Source organism: Tenrec ecaudatus, chromosome 12 (genome assembly GCF_050624435.1).
Source record: "Tenrec ecaudatus isolate mTenEca1 chromosome 12, mTenEca1.hap1, whole genome shotgun sequence".
Classification (NCBI taxonomy): Eukaryota; Metazoa; Chordata; class Mammalia; order Afrosoricida; family Tenrecidae; genus Tenrec; species Tenrec ecaudatus.
This window is the reverse complement of record NC_134541.1, coordinates 115,284,786-115,299,979: the sequence shown is the minus strand read 5'-3', so window position 1 is coordinate 115,299,979 and position 15,194 is coordinate 115,284,786. Positions and strand designations below refer to the sequence as shown.

At 45.1% G+C, this 15,194-nt stretch overlaps 1 protein-coding gene across 1 annotated transcript in view; it reads right to left on the bottom strand.

Moving 5' to 3' along the window:
• Positions 1-798: 798 nt before the first annotated feature.
• TMC5 (transmembrane channel like 5) overlaps positions 799-15,194 on the bottom strand; it is a 61,275-nt gene continuing 46,879 nt past the window's right edge. Inside the window, exons 16-19 of the mRNA XM_075528103.1 lie at positions 12,794-12,967; positions 6,455-6,533; positions 2,204-2,308; positions 799-849 (exon numbers count right to left, since the gene is read on the bottom strand). Of these exons, the coding sequence (XP_075384218.1) occupies positions 799-849; positions 2,204-2,308; positions 6,455-6,533; positions 12,794-12,967 (409 nt within the window). The remainder of the gene's footprint in view (positions 850-2,203; positions 2,309-6,454; positions 6,534-12,793; positions 12,968-15,194) is intronic.

Genomic DNA, 15,194 nt, shown 5'->3' with positions numbered 1-15,194 from the left:
TGTCATGAAGAAGCTCTTCCCCTGTCCTACTTTTCATTATTTGCTGTTTGGCTGCCACACAATCATTATGCCATTGGGTCATCTTCTTGAATGAATCTCCTGTGTCGCAGGTCTGGCTCTGACAGAGGAGAGAGAAGTTAGCGCGCACCTGCGCTGCCCCAGCTCTACAGGGGAAGACCAAGTTGGCTCTCAAGATCCCACACCTTCCGTACCCCCTTATTTTTGTTTCTTTAATCTTCCTCCTTAAGTCCCCATCATTGGATGCCTTCAATCAATGCCATGCCCCGAAAATAAGGGATTTAATTCTGAACCACCAACTCCTGTGGGGGGTCCCCCTCCCCTCATTCTCAGTCCAGGTCTACTCTTGTTCGGTCAGACTACCTCTCTCCACAGCTGGCCAACAAAATCATTCTCTCTCCCATGACCACAGCAGCTGTTCACAGACAGGCCCATAACCCCATCAGGTCCAGTGAAGCAATATGAGACACTGGGGTTCCAACTCTTTCTTAGCAGATGTCTGAATAAGCTCATGAAGCTGCCTCACATTTGGCTAGAAAGAATCTATTTGAGAAGGGAGCTATAGGAAGGGCAGAAACAGGTCCTGGTGACATCTTGTAAGTGAGCCCCTGCTTCTAGTCAAGCCCAAAACAAGAATTATTCTTGGAACTGTGCTTAAACCAGTGTGGGTGAGGTCTTGACGAGGTCACCGCATCTGGGCAGGTCTGATTCTCTCTCTGGATATGTCAATGGGATATGGCACCGGGATGATACATTAGTGTCTAGTCCATGCCAGCTTGCTTACTCACCCGGAGCCACATCAGCTTCCCCCAAATGCAGAGGGCCTTGTTGCTGAAAAAGAAGAACACAGGCAACCACATCACTGGAAGGGAATACTGCTCCTGTGCAGTTGTACAGCTCCTGTATATGGTATCGTGGAGCCCCATCATTTAAAACTAAAGGGGTGATAGATTAAAACCTGCCATAGAACTGCCTAAAAATATTTTTAAGGGACTGTGATACTATCCTTCCATGCATTCATTTTGCAGGTATATATTTACTGAACATTTATCATATGCCAGGAGTATATTAGAACCTGGGTCTGCATGGGTACATAGTCCCTGCCCCCATGGAAACTGAGACTTGGGCCTCTGGATCCCTTTTCCAAAGCACATTGATGGCTGTTGTTTGCCTGGCGAGTGTACGACATAGAAGTTCCTTCAGGAGGACAAAAACTTCCAAAAGTCGTAGTGGTAATCACATGGTGACATGGCTGCCACTTACCAGTCTTGTCCAAGGAAGCCCAGAGAGGCTTTAGAATGAGAAGGGGCAGGGTTCCAGGCAGACATTTCTTGGTACGAATATGAATTGATAGAATATTTTAAAGAGCGATACAGCAACGGCTATTAAAATTACCACGTGCCTATCCCAAGTCCAGAAATACTAAAAATAATTGTAGCAAACAACATTTTTACTACATTATTTTTAGTACTTAAAAAACAAGATATCACAGAAAAACCCCGAAACAACCCAAATATCCACGATAGGGTATTGAGTAGGGTGTTCCGTATATCTACAGCCCTACTCTTGTAAGAAATACATGAACATCTTAGCAGATGCATATGCTTCCAGATACCTAGGAAAGAGGTCTGGAGGAACATACTGGAAGAACCATGAAGGGGAGAGATCACAGGACCCTTCTTCTCAGTGGACGGCCTTCTGGATGATTCCATAACATAAGAAGCATGTCAGAGCCAGGGGTGTTGGGGTGGGGGAGGAATTTTTGTTTTGCTCCCCACAAGAACCCCAGCACTGAGACCAAGGCCAGGCTTGACAAGTGTTGAGTAAATGAGCCAACCCACAACCAGACACAGAGCCCCCTACAGGAGGGAGCAGAGCGGGCCCCACGTGTTTTCCAAACTATTGATCTTTATGGGAGCAGAAAACCTCGGGCTAGCTGGCGGGTTCAAACTGCTGACCTTGGGGTTCGTAGTCCTACCTGTAGCCCGCTTTGTCATTAAGGATCTTTGAATGAATGATGCTATTTTCTTAAATCAAAAAATAAAATACTGTTTACAAAGAGAAAGTGAAGTACCCTTATGTGGCACCCCACCTCCCTGCCATAGCAGGTTCTCCGGGTTCCGGCCGCCCTCGCTCGTCTCAGTGGCCAGTCGGCGTCAGGGGCCCAAGTCCACCTCCCGCTCACCTCCACTTCTCTCCTCTCCAGAGTGAGGGAGCTGGAGGTTGCTCTCTTCTCCACATCCTGCAGCTTGAGCAGTTTTTCGATCAGGAACATTTTATCTTTGCCCTCCTGCCAAGAGGAAGGAGCACATCAGATGGCAGCAGACAGACGGGGCGGGGCTGCCGAGCCATGAATGGGAGGCCAGGAGAGCCCTAGAAGGTGGACAGACAGGCCTACCGCAGTTCCTCTTACTGAAAGAGCGCTACACAGAAAAGCCACCTTCTCACCAATACCCTCCCTCCATGGTAACAGCCTCCCCTGGCGCAATTCCCCACCAGAAAAACCAAACTCACTGCCATTGAGTTGATTCCCGCTGTGGCGACCTCATAGAACAGTATAGAACTGCCCCTGTGGGTTTCTGAGACTGTTACGAGAGGAGAAAACTCCACTTTCTCCTCAGGAGCTCTTGGCTGGTGGTTTTGAACAGCTGATCCTGGTATGCTTCAAAAGCAGTTGGAGAGTTTATAAAAATGCACATTCCTGGACCCCACCAGACCTGCACCGTAGTGCAGAGCAGATTCTGCGTCTGTTGCCTACGTTCTAATCCCTGTTATTTGGGGCAAGTCACTGTGCTTCATAAGCCTCAGTGTCCTGCATTTTGCAATGGGATTGGAAAACCAACATCACACAAGCCTGGACGCCCCAAGATAAGAGTGCGTATTAAGGAGGCTGGTTTACCCCTTCACAATGCCAGGCATCGTGTCGTGGCTGTTAGGTGCCATCGTCTGTTCTGATCCCTAGCAACGCGGAAGACGGCAGAAGGAAACACTGTCCAGGCCTGGACCTTCCTCATATTGCTCCCGTGCCCCAGCCCACTGTTGCAGCTGATGTGTCCATCCACCTCGTCCAGGCCTTCCTCTTTTCGCTGCCCCTCCACTTTACCACGCATGGCATCCTTCTCTGAGGCCTGGCCTCTCCTAACAACCTGTCCAAAGTAAGTAAGACAAAACCTCGCTGAGCTGGCCTCTATCCTTGCTAAGGAGCACTCTGGTCAGCCTTCTTCCAGTTTGTCCTTTTAGCAGTCCCTACTATGTTCAGTATTCTTCTCCAGCACCACAATTCCAGGGCAGGGCTTCTTCTGGGTCTTCCTTAATTCAATGTCCAACCTTCACATGCCTATGAGGGAATGGAAAATACCATGGCTTGGGTCAGACGAACCTTAGTTCTCAAAGTAACGACATCCTTGCTTTTCAATCCTCTAACGAGGTCTGGTGCAGCAGCTTTACTCAATGCAACTTGTCTTTTGACTTCGTTTTCCTTTCCTTTTTCTGATTTCTTGACTCCTGCTTCCCTGAGCACAAATGGTGGATTCAAGAAAGACAAAATCCTTGATGACTTCAACCTTTGCTCCACTTATCGTGTTACCTTTTGGTCCAGTTGTGAGGATTAGGGTCTTGTCTACATTGAGTTGTAATCTATTTGAAGGCTGCAACCCTTAATCTTAATCAGCAAGGGCTCCAAGTTCTCCTCGTTTTTCGGTCAGCAAGGTTGTGTTATCTGTATCAGCCTTCCTCCAAACTTGAGGCACATTCTTCCTCATATCACGTGGCTTCTCTGATATTTGTTGAGCATCCAGACTGCCTAAGTATGCCTAAGTATGCCTAAGTATGGTGAGAGAACACAACCCTGACCCACATCCTTCTCGATTTTAAATCATGAAGCTTTCCCTTGTTTTATTCGCACAGATGCCTCTTGATCCATGCACAGGTTCCCCCGGAGCACCACGAAGTGCTCTGGAATGCTCATTCTTCTCAAGTCAATAAGATACAAGTAAAAATCTTTCTGGTATCCTCTGCTTGCAGTCAAATATCCATCTGACATCAGCAGTGATACCCCTTGTCCCATGTCCTCTTCTGAATTAGTGTGGATTTCTGGCCGCTCCCTGTCAGTGTACTGCTGAAATCACTGTTGGATGATCTTCAGCAAAATTTCACTTCTATGTGCTATCAGTGATATGTTGAACATCCTTCTTTCTTCCAGCTTTCTTTGGAATGGGTACAATATGGATCTCTGGAATGGGTAATAAGGTGGATCTCTTCCAGGCAATTGGCCGAGTAGATGTCTTCCAAATTTTCTGGGATAGACAAGTGAGAGTTTCCAGTGCTTCATTGGCCTTTTGAAGCATTTCAATTGGTATTCCATCAATCCCAGTTTTGGGCTAATGCTTTCAGCACAGCTAGAACTCCTTCCTTGAGTACCCTTGGTTCTTGCCCATGTGCTATTTCTCGAAATGGTTGAATGTCAGCTAGTTCTTTTTGGTACAGTGACTCTGCGTATTCTTTCCATCATCTTTTGATGACACCAGCATCATTCGATATTTGTCCATAGAACCTTTCAATATTGCAACTTGAGTCCCGAACTTTTTCTTGAGTTCTTTCAGTTTAAGATATACTGAGCATGATTTCCTTTTTTCAGCTTTCTAACTCCAGATCTTTGCACATTCCATTATAATATTTACTCTGTCTTCTTGATCTGCCCTTCAAAACTTTATGTTCAGCTCTTCCATATATTTGCTTTAGCTACTCTACTATTTGGAGCAAGTTTCTGAGTCTCTTCTGACGTCCACTTTGAGCTTTTCTTTCTTTCTTGTCTTTTTAATGACCTTTTATTATCTTCATAATGATGCTCTTGATGTCCCCCCACAGCTCATCGGGTCTTCTGTCAGTCGTGCTCAATGCAGCCAACCTCTCCGTGAGACGTTCTCGAAATCCAGGCGGGTGGACTCAAGGTCATGGTCTGGCTTTCGCGGACTTATTTTCATTTTCTTCAGCTTCGACTTGAATTTATTGGCACTTCATCCACGTGTCAGACAATGTGATAGTTTGATCCTATCAAGGAGCGTTGTAGAATCTTTACCACAATCCATTCCTTGAACTCATTGTTCTTTAACTTTTTCAATTCTGACAAAAAAATATACCCAAGACGTTCTCCAATGCAGCAACTGCTACATGTATAATCCAGTGCCATTGAGTACACTCTTTGTATTGAATAACCATTATTGTTAGCCCTCTCCACATTGCTCTACTGCCATTAAAATAATTCAATGTCCCCCTAAGCAAAAACTCTTCCTCCTTCACCCACAGTAACCATTAGTAAAGTATGGTTTCTTCTTCTTCTTTTTTCAGTAGCTTTCTTTCTTTTTAGTAGTTTTCTTGATATAATATTCACTTATCATACACTTCCAAAGTTAAATTGCTTTTTAAAAGAGCTTTATGTAAATTGCTTTTTAAAAGAGCTTTATGTATACAATCATTTCTAGTGTCCCCTCCCCTCCCATAGTCATTATTTGTTCACCCCTTTCCCTCCCCTGGTTCCCCATTAAACCATTGCATCAGTATGGTCTCTCTGTACTTACTCCTTCTGAGTTTCATAACCTGGGAAACACAACAGAAAAAATAAAGAACAGAAACAAACTAGAAAGAAAAATGGGATGAGAAGGAGAGAGGTGGCGGGGTGCTATGGATTAAAAGCATCTGAAAAGACCTATTCACCAAACGCCATGTGTGGTCCTTTCCTGGATCCAGGTATGAGCAGCCCAACTGTATGAAGACACTTAATGGGACAAGTAGGGACATTCGAACACTGACACTTGATACTGAGGAACTGTGACTAAGTCTCCGTCTAGCGATGACCGTGGCATTGTGGTTGTATTTGCTTTGTGTTCAGGTATCTTTCTCTTTGAGATTCATATAGAAGTTTTGACAGCAAAAATGATCTCCCTTGGGTCTTGCGTTGACATGACCCAGGGCTTGCAGGGAATGGGCAGCATCAATGAAACAAAGCCAGTGCTATCAGGCTGACACAGTTCGTGGGGACGCCATCAGTGTCAGAGGCTGAATTTGGGGGAAGTATATTTTATACAAGAGTATACAAATGTTAATGCTGCTGGTGGATATATGGGGGTGGTTATTGTACGGTTTTATTTTGGAGGATGTTTGAAAATTTCTACCATGAAATGTTTTTTGTAATTATTATTCTTAAAAGATTTTATTGGGGGCTCTTACAACTCTTATAACAATCAATTGTATTGAGAATGTTTGTACATATGTTGCTATCTTTCTTTTCTAGACATTTACTTTCTCCTGAGCCCTTGGTAGCAGCTCCTCTTCCCACTCCCTCATCTCGTATCCCCATGATAAATTATAAATTATTATTATCTTCATAAAATGTGTTTTTTTTTTAAGTAGGGAGGATGGAGACAGCAGGAAGACTTACATTAACGATCTGCTCGTGGAGCAGTCTGATCATAATCTTCCTTCCCTCGGTGATCTGCCAGTAAAGGTAAGTGATGATACTGGAAAAGAAGAGGAAAAAAATGATAGACACTCTTATCAATACTTTGACAAGTCCCAACTTTCGATTGGGTGACCACCCAAACCACTGCCATCAAGTCCATTTGAACTTATAGCAACCCTTTAGGACAGCAACTTTATAGGACAGAGTTGAACTGCCCCTTAGGACTTCCCAAGATGGTAAACATTTAAAAAATCCATTTTACTGAGCTATGATTAATATATTATACAACTCAATAGTTCGATCATTAAGAAGGGTTGTACAGTCCTCACCACAATCAACTTTGGAACATTTCCTTCCTTCTGGCACCCACTGGTGTTAACACCCATTCTCCCATCCTCTCTTCCATGTCCCCCCACTCCAGGTCATTATTATTTCTGTTACTGCCTTTATGAATCCACCCATCCTGGCTTCCTTACACAGAGAAACATACAAAAGATGGACCAAGAATAACAAAATCAAAAGACCCGACAACAGTGATCGTATAAAACAGAGAAAGACCTCAATCTAAGAAAAATACAGAGCGTATTAAAATTTTAGGGAAAATTGGAAGTGGCTCCAAAGGGAGATATATTAACCAGGTGTTACATTCTCGTCTAAGTATAGCTGCTAAGAACCACTTTACAATGCTCTTTGTCTGCTATTTGGGCTGTTCACATTCCTAGTCGATGGGCAGTGGGGATCTACTAGGGGCTCAGTCCACATAGGGGACCCTAAAATGGATTTGGGGTTTCTCCTATTCATAGCATTATGAAAATCAACAGGTGTTTAGAATTTTTTTTTAACATTTTATTAGGGACTCAGACAACTCTTATCACAATCCATAAGGTGTTTAGAATTTAAACACTGGTGTTACCGTTCCCTCCTCTGGGTCTGTATCTTATTGTTTACAATCCTTGAATCACATAGGCTAGTATACTTCTGTGTAGACTTAGCCAACATCTCAATTAGGTAGCTGCTTGTTTTGAGACAAGCTGTCAAGGCCCTGGATGTCATTTTTTATGATAGCTAGGCACTATCTGATTTCTTTACCACACTTTTCTACGGCTTTCATATCTTAGATGATCTCCTGAGTACTGGGCAGGCTTTCTATACCTGCCCCAGAGCACAGCTCCTGAGTGGCCCTGGGAACATGCTGTGTTCTCTCCCAGAGACTAGGAGTATAAGGAAACGTTTACAACATTGACACTTTCTCTGTTTTAATCTGCTTCTGGCCTTACTCCATCCTATGTATTACTATTATTATATGCCACTGACCCACAGCAGCCCTAGGCACAACAGAACCAAACAGTGCCTGGTCCTACACCACCTTCGCAGTTAGTCCCATGCATGAGCCCATTGCTCCAGTCACTCTGTCTGTCCATTTCATTGAAGGACTTCTTCTTTTTGCTGCCCCTCTACATTACCAAGCATGACATTCTTCCCCAGGGACTGGTCTCTCCTGACAACACGTCCACGTATATGAGACGGGCGAAGTCTCTCCATCCTTGCCTCTAATGGATATACTTCTTCCAAGGTAGATTTGTTACTTTGGTAGATCATAGTACTTCCTTTTCTCTTCTTTTTTATTATAAATAAATCATTTTATTGGGGGGTTCTTATAGCTCTTATAACAATCCATACATCAAACTGTGTCAAGCACATTTTTACATGTTGCCTTCATCATTTTCTTTTCTTTTTCCCCCCTCTCTACCTTTTCTTGTATTATGTATTTATTTTTTAAATTTTTAATCATCTTATTGGGGGCTCATACAACTCTTATCACAATCCATACATATATCCATTGTGTCAAGCACATTTGTTGCCATTATCATCCTCAAACATTTGCTTTCTGCTTAAGCCCTTGGTATCAGCTCCTCTTTTTTTATCCTCTCTCCCTATCCCTCCCATCCTCATGGACCCCTGACACTTTATAAATTATTATTATTTTCATATCTTATATTGCCCCCTGTCTCCCTTCGTCCACATTATTGTTGGTTGTCCCCCAGGAGGGATTGTGTATCATTGTAGAAGGTTCTTCCCACAACCTTCCCCCTACACCTATGGTATGGCTACTCCCATTGCTGTTCCTGAGGGGTTTATCTTACTGGAATCCATGTATCTGTATCAGTGTACATGCTCTAGACGATAGTATTTTCAATATGCTCTGCCAGCACCATAATTCACATGCATCAATTCTTCTCTAGTCTTCCATGTCCAACTTTCATATGCATAGGAGGCAACTGAAAATACCATGGCTTGGGTCAGGCCCACCTTGGTCCTCAAAGTAACCTAAAGTGGTCTTGTGCAACAAATTGACCCCATACCTCATCGTAGGAACTAGGATAAAAACATTGTGTTTGCTCTCTTGCCCTGTTCAGAGCCATTTGTTAGCCCATTCACCTGAAGGGATTCTTTTGAAACCTAACTCAGAGCACATCATGCTTCTGCTTTAAACCCTGCAGCAGTATGCTCCAAGTAGAGGACAAAGTCTTCAGAAAGAACCACAAGGCCCCACATAGTTTGTCCCTCAATCCCTGCCCTGCATGTCTGTCCTCCCCTCCCCCTTGCTCCACAGTCACGCTGCTTTAGTGATGCTGGAATCCACCCTGGCCTTGACTTTGAGGCTAGCTCCCACGATAGGGCTCTTCTGCCCCAAACTCCCTCCTAAACCTATACCCACACCCCATCGAGGAGCCTGGTGGCACTGTGGGCTAGATTGGGTTGCTAACCACAAGGTCAAATCCACTAACCACTCTGTGGGAGAAAGACAAGGCTGCCTATTCCTGGGAAGCTTTATAGTCTCCTTTGTTGCAAATATACCCTGAATGCAGAGGAGCATATGGGCGGAGGGGAGCTATTAGGAAATTTTTTTAGACATTACCAAACACCTTGAGGGGACGACTCATTAAGTCTGTTGACTCAGAATCATAGTCACAGAGGAGAAGCTCTACACACTACATCTACATCCTACATCCTAGCTCATGAGTGGCTAGCTAAGGTGCAACTATTAGTCTCTCCCTGTCTAGAAGAAAAAAGAGGGTGATAAACATGAAAGACACATGGAAATGATTAGTCCAGTGTACCAATGGATCACGAGAACACCAGGCTTCACAACCCTGAGACCAGCACTAGATGACACCCAGCTACCACTACCAACTGCTCTGAAAGGGAGCACATGGCAAGGGCCTGAACAGAGTGGGAGAAAAATGTGAACAACGCTCAAAACCATAAAAAAATTTTTAAAAGATTAGGCTTCCTGGCTAGACAGGAAACAGGAGGAAGTGGGATAAGGGATGTTGCTCGTGGGGATTACAATCGATGAGATGAAACAAAACTGGTTTTGAACTGTTGAATGGAAAACTGATCTGCTTTGTAGAACTTTACCCGATTCACAATGCAAACTTTTAAAAAAATCTATGTACAGCCTTAGAAGCACTGCAGAGCAGTTCTACTTTGTCCTCTAGGATGCGGAGCCAAAATCCACTCAACAATGGAGTTGGGCTTGGTTTATCTCCATCAAGTGATCACATCGCCCAAGTTTCCCTAATCGCCGGCTTCTAGTTGGGTGTAGCCACGGAAAAGCACCACCAGGAGATGGGAGGAAAGAAGAACTTATTTCCTTTGTTGTCTTGCTGTTCTGGAAGGAGTTGTATTCCTCACTGCCCATGGTTCCTGTCAGGCAGCCCCTCCTCCACACTCCGGCATACCCAATACCTGATAACCCTATCCCTCCCTGTGTCCTAATGACCAAGAGGTGTGGGATGCAAAAGGGTTTTTCCCCAGGTTGTCTTCCCCAAATACATGTCAAACCTAAGACGCTGCTTGCTACACATGGTCAATGACTGTACACTTGGAGGTCAACGCAAGCCAGTCAGAGGTTATTCTCCCTAAGGGTTATCAGCCATCTAGAGCAATCAGTCTGTCCCACCCTAAGTAGGGCCCACTCCGTTCTGATAAGGGTAGTGCATTGTTTCCTTGAAGGAGAGTCTAGAGCAGTGGTTCTCAACCATCTTAAGGCCACGGCCCTTTTTTTTTTTTTAAAACAATTTATTAGGGGCTCATACAACTCTTATCACAGTCCATACATATACATACATCAATTGTATAAAGCACATCTGTACATTCTTTGCCCTAATCATTTTCTTTTTTTTCTCCTCTTTTCTTTTTTTACATTTTATTAGGGACCCATACAACTCTTATCACAATCCATACATATACATACATCAATTGTATAAAGCACATCCATACATTCCCTGCCCCAATCATTCTCAATGCATTTACTCTCCACTTAAGCCCTTTGCATCAGGTCCTCTTTTTTTTTCCCCTCCCTCCCTGCTCCCCCCTCCCTCATGTGCCCTTGGTAATTTATACATCATTATTTTGTCATATCTTGCCCTATCCGGAGTCTCCCTTCCCCCCCCTTCTCTGCTGTCCCTCTCCCAGGGAGGAGGTCACATGTGGATCCTTGTAATCAGTTCCCCCTTTCCAACCCACTCACCCTCCACTCTCCCAGCATTGCCCCTCACACCCTTGGTCCTGAAGGTATCATCCACCCTGGATTCCCTGTGCCTCCAGCCCTCATATGTACCAGTGTACAACCTCTGCCCTATCCAGCCCTGCAAGGTAGAATTCAGATCATGGTAGTTGGGGGGAGGAAGCATCCAGGATCTGGGGGAAAGCTGTGTTCCCCATCGGTACTACCTCACACCCTAATTAACCCATCTCCTCTCCTAAACCCCTCTATGAGGGGATCTCCATTGGCCAACACTTGGGCCTTGGGTCTCCACTCTGCACTTCCCCCTTCATTCAATATGGTATATATACACACATATATATATATATGTATACATACACACACACATATATATACATATACACACATATATCTTTTTTTATAGTTCATCATGTTATGGTGACCCTGAACCATGAAATTGTTTTCATTTCTACTTCACCACTGTCATTTTGCTACTGTTATGAATTGGGTGACCCCTGTCAAAGGGTCCTTCGACCTCCAAAGGGGTCGAGACCCACAGGTTGAGAACCGCTGCTCTAGAGGCAAGGTGGAGCCCACTCAAGGAGGATCAAGGTTAGACTGCCATCTTGAGTCTAGGGTCCGCCCATCTTGTCACATGTATATTCCTAGCCCCTCCCCTTCCTATTAAGTGTAATAGCTCACCCCCTTCCTGTGATGCATACGCTTATTATACAGCCCCTTCCTGTGACATGTGTGGTTACCTGTAATCATGACCCCTAAGTATATATAGGCATCAGTCAGAAATAAAGAGACATTCTCTCCTCCTTCCCCATCCTCCCACTCTGGTTGCTGAGATCAAGTCCGTCCTGGAGGTGAGCATGCTACCATAAGATGTGTCTGACTCCTTCATTTCACTCTCTCCTATCCTTCATGACTTTACTATGATTGTCATATATTACAACCATACAATTGTTTCTATGGACCCCCCCATGGATGCTAGAGGCTGGTTTACAAAGAGGCTAACAAAGAGGCTCATGGTAGGTCCCACAGTTGCTCCTCACATGGCATTTTGCCTCCCTTTGCTACTTCTTTTAACCTGCCCACACTTGGGTAAATATTTTCACAAAATATTCTTCATTTAAACCCCTCAAGTGAACCATCAGCCACCTATGGGAACCCTAACACTACCAGGATAAAAACCTGTCCTGGTAGCAAAGATAAAGACCAAATCAAATGAGAAAATAATAAAAGTTGGTGTCATTATTATGCCGATCTTTATCATTAAAAATGGAGCCTGTTTCATTAGGCATGTCTTTTAGTGGAACTTACTATCTTACAAGATGCATACAACTGATGTATGCATGAAAGGTTTCTGTGATGTACACATTAAATGCTTCTGGTTTCTACCCATAGCTGCTGGTGCATCAGTGGGGTTTGGGTTGATAAAACTTCAAGTGTAAGTAAAATATTCAACTTATCGGTAGTGCCCAAACAATTCTAAACAGCTCAGACAGATAAAGAGCAGACAATCTGAATATTTCAGAGTATGCTCAGATTGCCCTTTTTAACTTATTCTCCTAGCATTTCATCTGGTTCTTCATAGAACTAGAGACTAGATCAAAATGATCTAAAATAACATTTGAAACGAGGGCGCGCCTATTGAAGGGTGGAGCCCGAGTCACCCACACGTTGGATCCTCGATACGCTTGCCACCCTCCCGAGGGCTACCTGCCTCTGACACAGGATGTCTCCCCTAGCTGCCCTGGGCTCTTCCCCCCACTCGTTCCACAGCGCATCTCACTCACAGCACAATGAGGGTGAGGATGAAAAAGAAGTGCACGCTCCCGATGAGGTTCCGGTAGATCCAAACCACCCACAGGTAGCTCGGTCTGTTACTTAGTGTGTCGATCCAGCTGTAAATGGCATGAATGAAGAGAGGCAGCCCACGGAATGGACCGCACTCAGCTGAGGGCTTCAACCTAGACAAACAGGGGACAGAATAGCAATGAAAACAGCAGTGCGGTGCAGATGAAACCCCGGGTTTCCTGTCATTGTAACGGGGTCCTGATGGCAGCCGAGATCCGAGGGCATTAGAAGGTTTGGCAAGAAAGTTGGCACGGAGTTTTAGCCTTGTCGGTACATGGATACATGCAGGCTGGGCTTACGGAAAATGTTTTTTCTGTTTTAATGAACGACTCAAAAACTCACTCACTGCCATGGAGTCAATTTTGACTCACGGGGACCCTGTCGGACAGGGTTGGACGGCTCTCGTGGGTTTTGAGACTGTAACTTTATGGGAGTAGAAAGCTTAATCTTTCTCCTGAGGAGCACCTGGAGGTTTTGAACTGTGGACCTGGCGGACAGCATCCCCACGAGTAATCACTACACCCCTACGGCTCCTTTCACTAACGACAGGGGCATTTTAATAAATTTCTGCTGAAACACCACAAAAATTTTACAGACAGCCATTTAGTACCACCCACTCTGACCATATCCTCTGCTGCAGTCTGCGTTCACACACCCTCCCGTGCCCACCCCCTGCCCCATTCCTGTTTCCAGCCTGTGCTGGTGGTCTGTGCTCCGAGCAGCAGCTGACTGAGCCTAGAGCATCCCTTGGTCCAACAGTGGCTGACCCACAGCCAGGCAGTGACCTGCAGCTCTTCTGCCTTAAAGCAACCAAGCGACACGATCATGCCCCTTCTTGGAAACTTGGATGAAGTAATATAACAATAGCTGTTAGCAGTAGAAAGTGACAAGGTAACAATGACAACTGGCTGTCGTTTATCCGTTAGCAGAAAGAAACTAGAGGGCTGAAAACAGCGGGTTTAGAAGAGAGAGAGGACTGGAGAGGAAATGTGGGAGATAAAAAGACTTCTCCCCAACTTTTCTCCCCCACAATATATGTCAGACTAGGGACTCTTTGCAACTAATGGCAAATGATTTTCAAGTTCTCTCCCTGAAGGCACGAGCCATCCAAAGCAAGCAGACCCTATAGTCTGTCCCACCGTTGGGCTCACTCCCTACTGTTAGGGACAGAGGATTGCTTCCCCTGAAAGCTTAGAATAACTAAAGTCCAGCTCAAGGACAGCCAAGGTTAGGCTACCATCATGAATCTAGGATCCACCCATGTTGTCACTTGCGTACCCTTAATCCCTCCTCTTCCTATAACTTGTACACCCCTAGATCACCCACCTCCCATTACTGTATTACCTATAGTCCAACCCCTTCCTGTGACGTATGTCTTCACCTGTAATTAGGGGGCGTGCATGCCCCCAAGAGATATATAAGCCTTGGTTAGAAATAAATCGCTCGCTCTCTCCTGCCCTGCTTTTATCCCGAATTCCCCTGTGGACCATCAAGAAGGGCTGAGGTGAGCATGCTACCATGAAATGTGCCTCTTTCATTTTACTTTCTCTCCTATCTCTCTTATTCTTTATGACTTACTATAATCTTTATATATTTTAACAGTACAATTGCGCTTACCAGACCTGTGATAGCGTGAGGGTCTGGTTTCCCCCACAAGGAAAGAAGGCAGGCCCCGGTGAAACAGAGGCATCTGTCCTGAAGCTCCTTCAGTTCCTGATGGCTCCAGTGTCATGTGCATCGTCAAAATCAACTTGCTTGTTCATTCATTCATTCGTGCATGCATTCATGCTACTGAAGTTCACTGAACTTCGTCCAGGCACTGTGCTAAGCAGACCCTGGGGGTCCAGTCAACAAGACAGAGGCAGACCCTGCCCTCTTGGGCTTATGTTTTAGTGAAGCTGCCTCTTTTAGAAGTAAACAATGAAATGCTCCAAGTTTTCTCCCTGACTGTCTGTACACGACGGAAGGAGGAGAGAAAGTAGCGCCGGCAGGGAGAGTGGAGGATAGGGGCTGACTGCAGACAGATGGGAAGAAGAGCAAGTCTGAGTTGAGAGTCAAAAGTGAGAATTGGGCAGCCATGGCGAGCGTGGCGAGGACGTCCAGAGGACTGCCTGTAGTGAGGTGCTTTCTGGGAACAGAGAACAAACAAGAGCAGTGAGGCTGGAGGAGCCCAAGGGAGGGAGGTTGGAGAAGGCAGGAGCGAGCCAGTTCACACAGTCCACCAATTGGCCTCTTCCCAATCCAGGAAGCTTAGTACCTGCCTGCAGGGAGGGAGCTAGTGGTCCCGGACTGGCTTGGTGATGTGCGATGCCCACAACAGGACACACCCGCCCTCAGAGC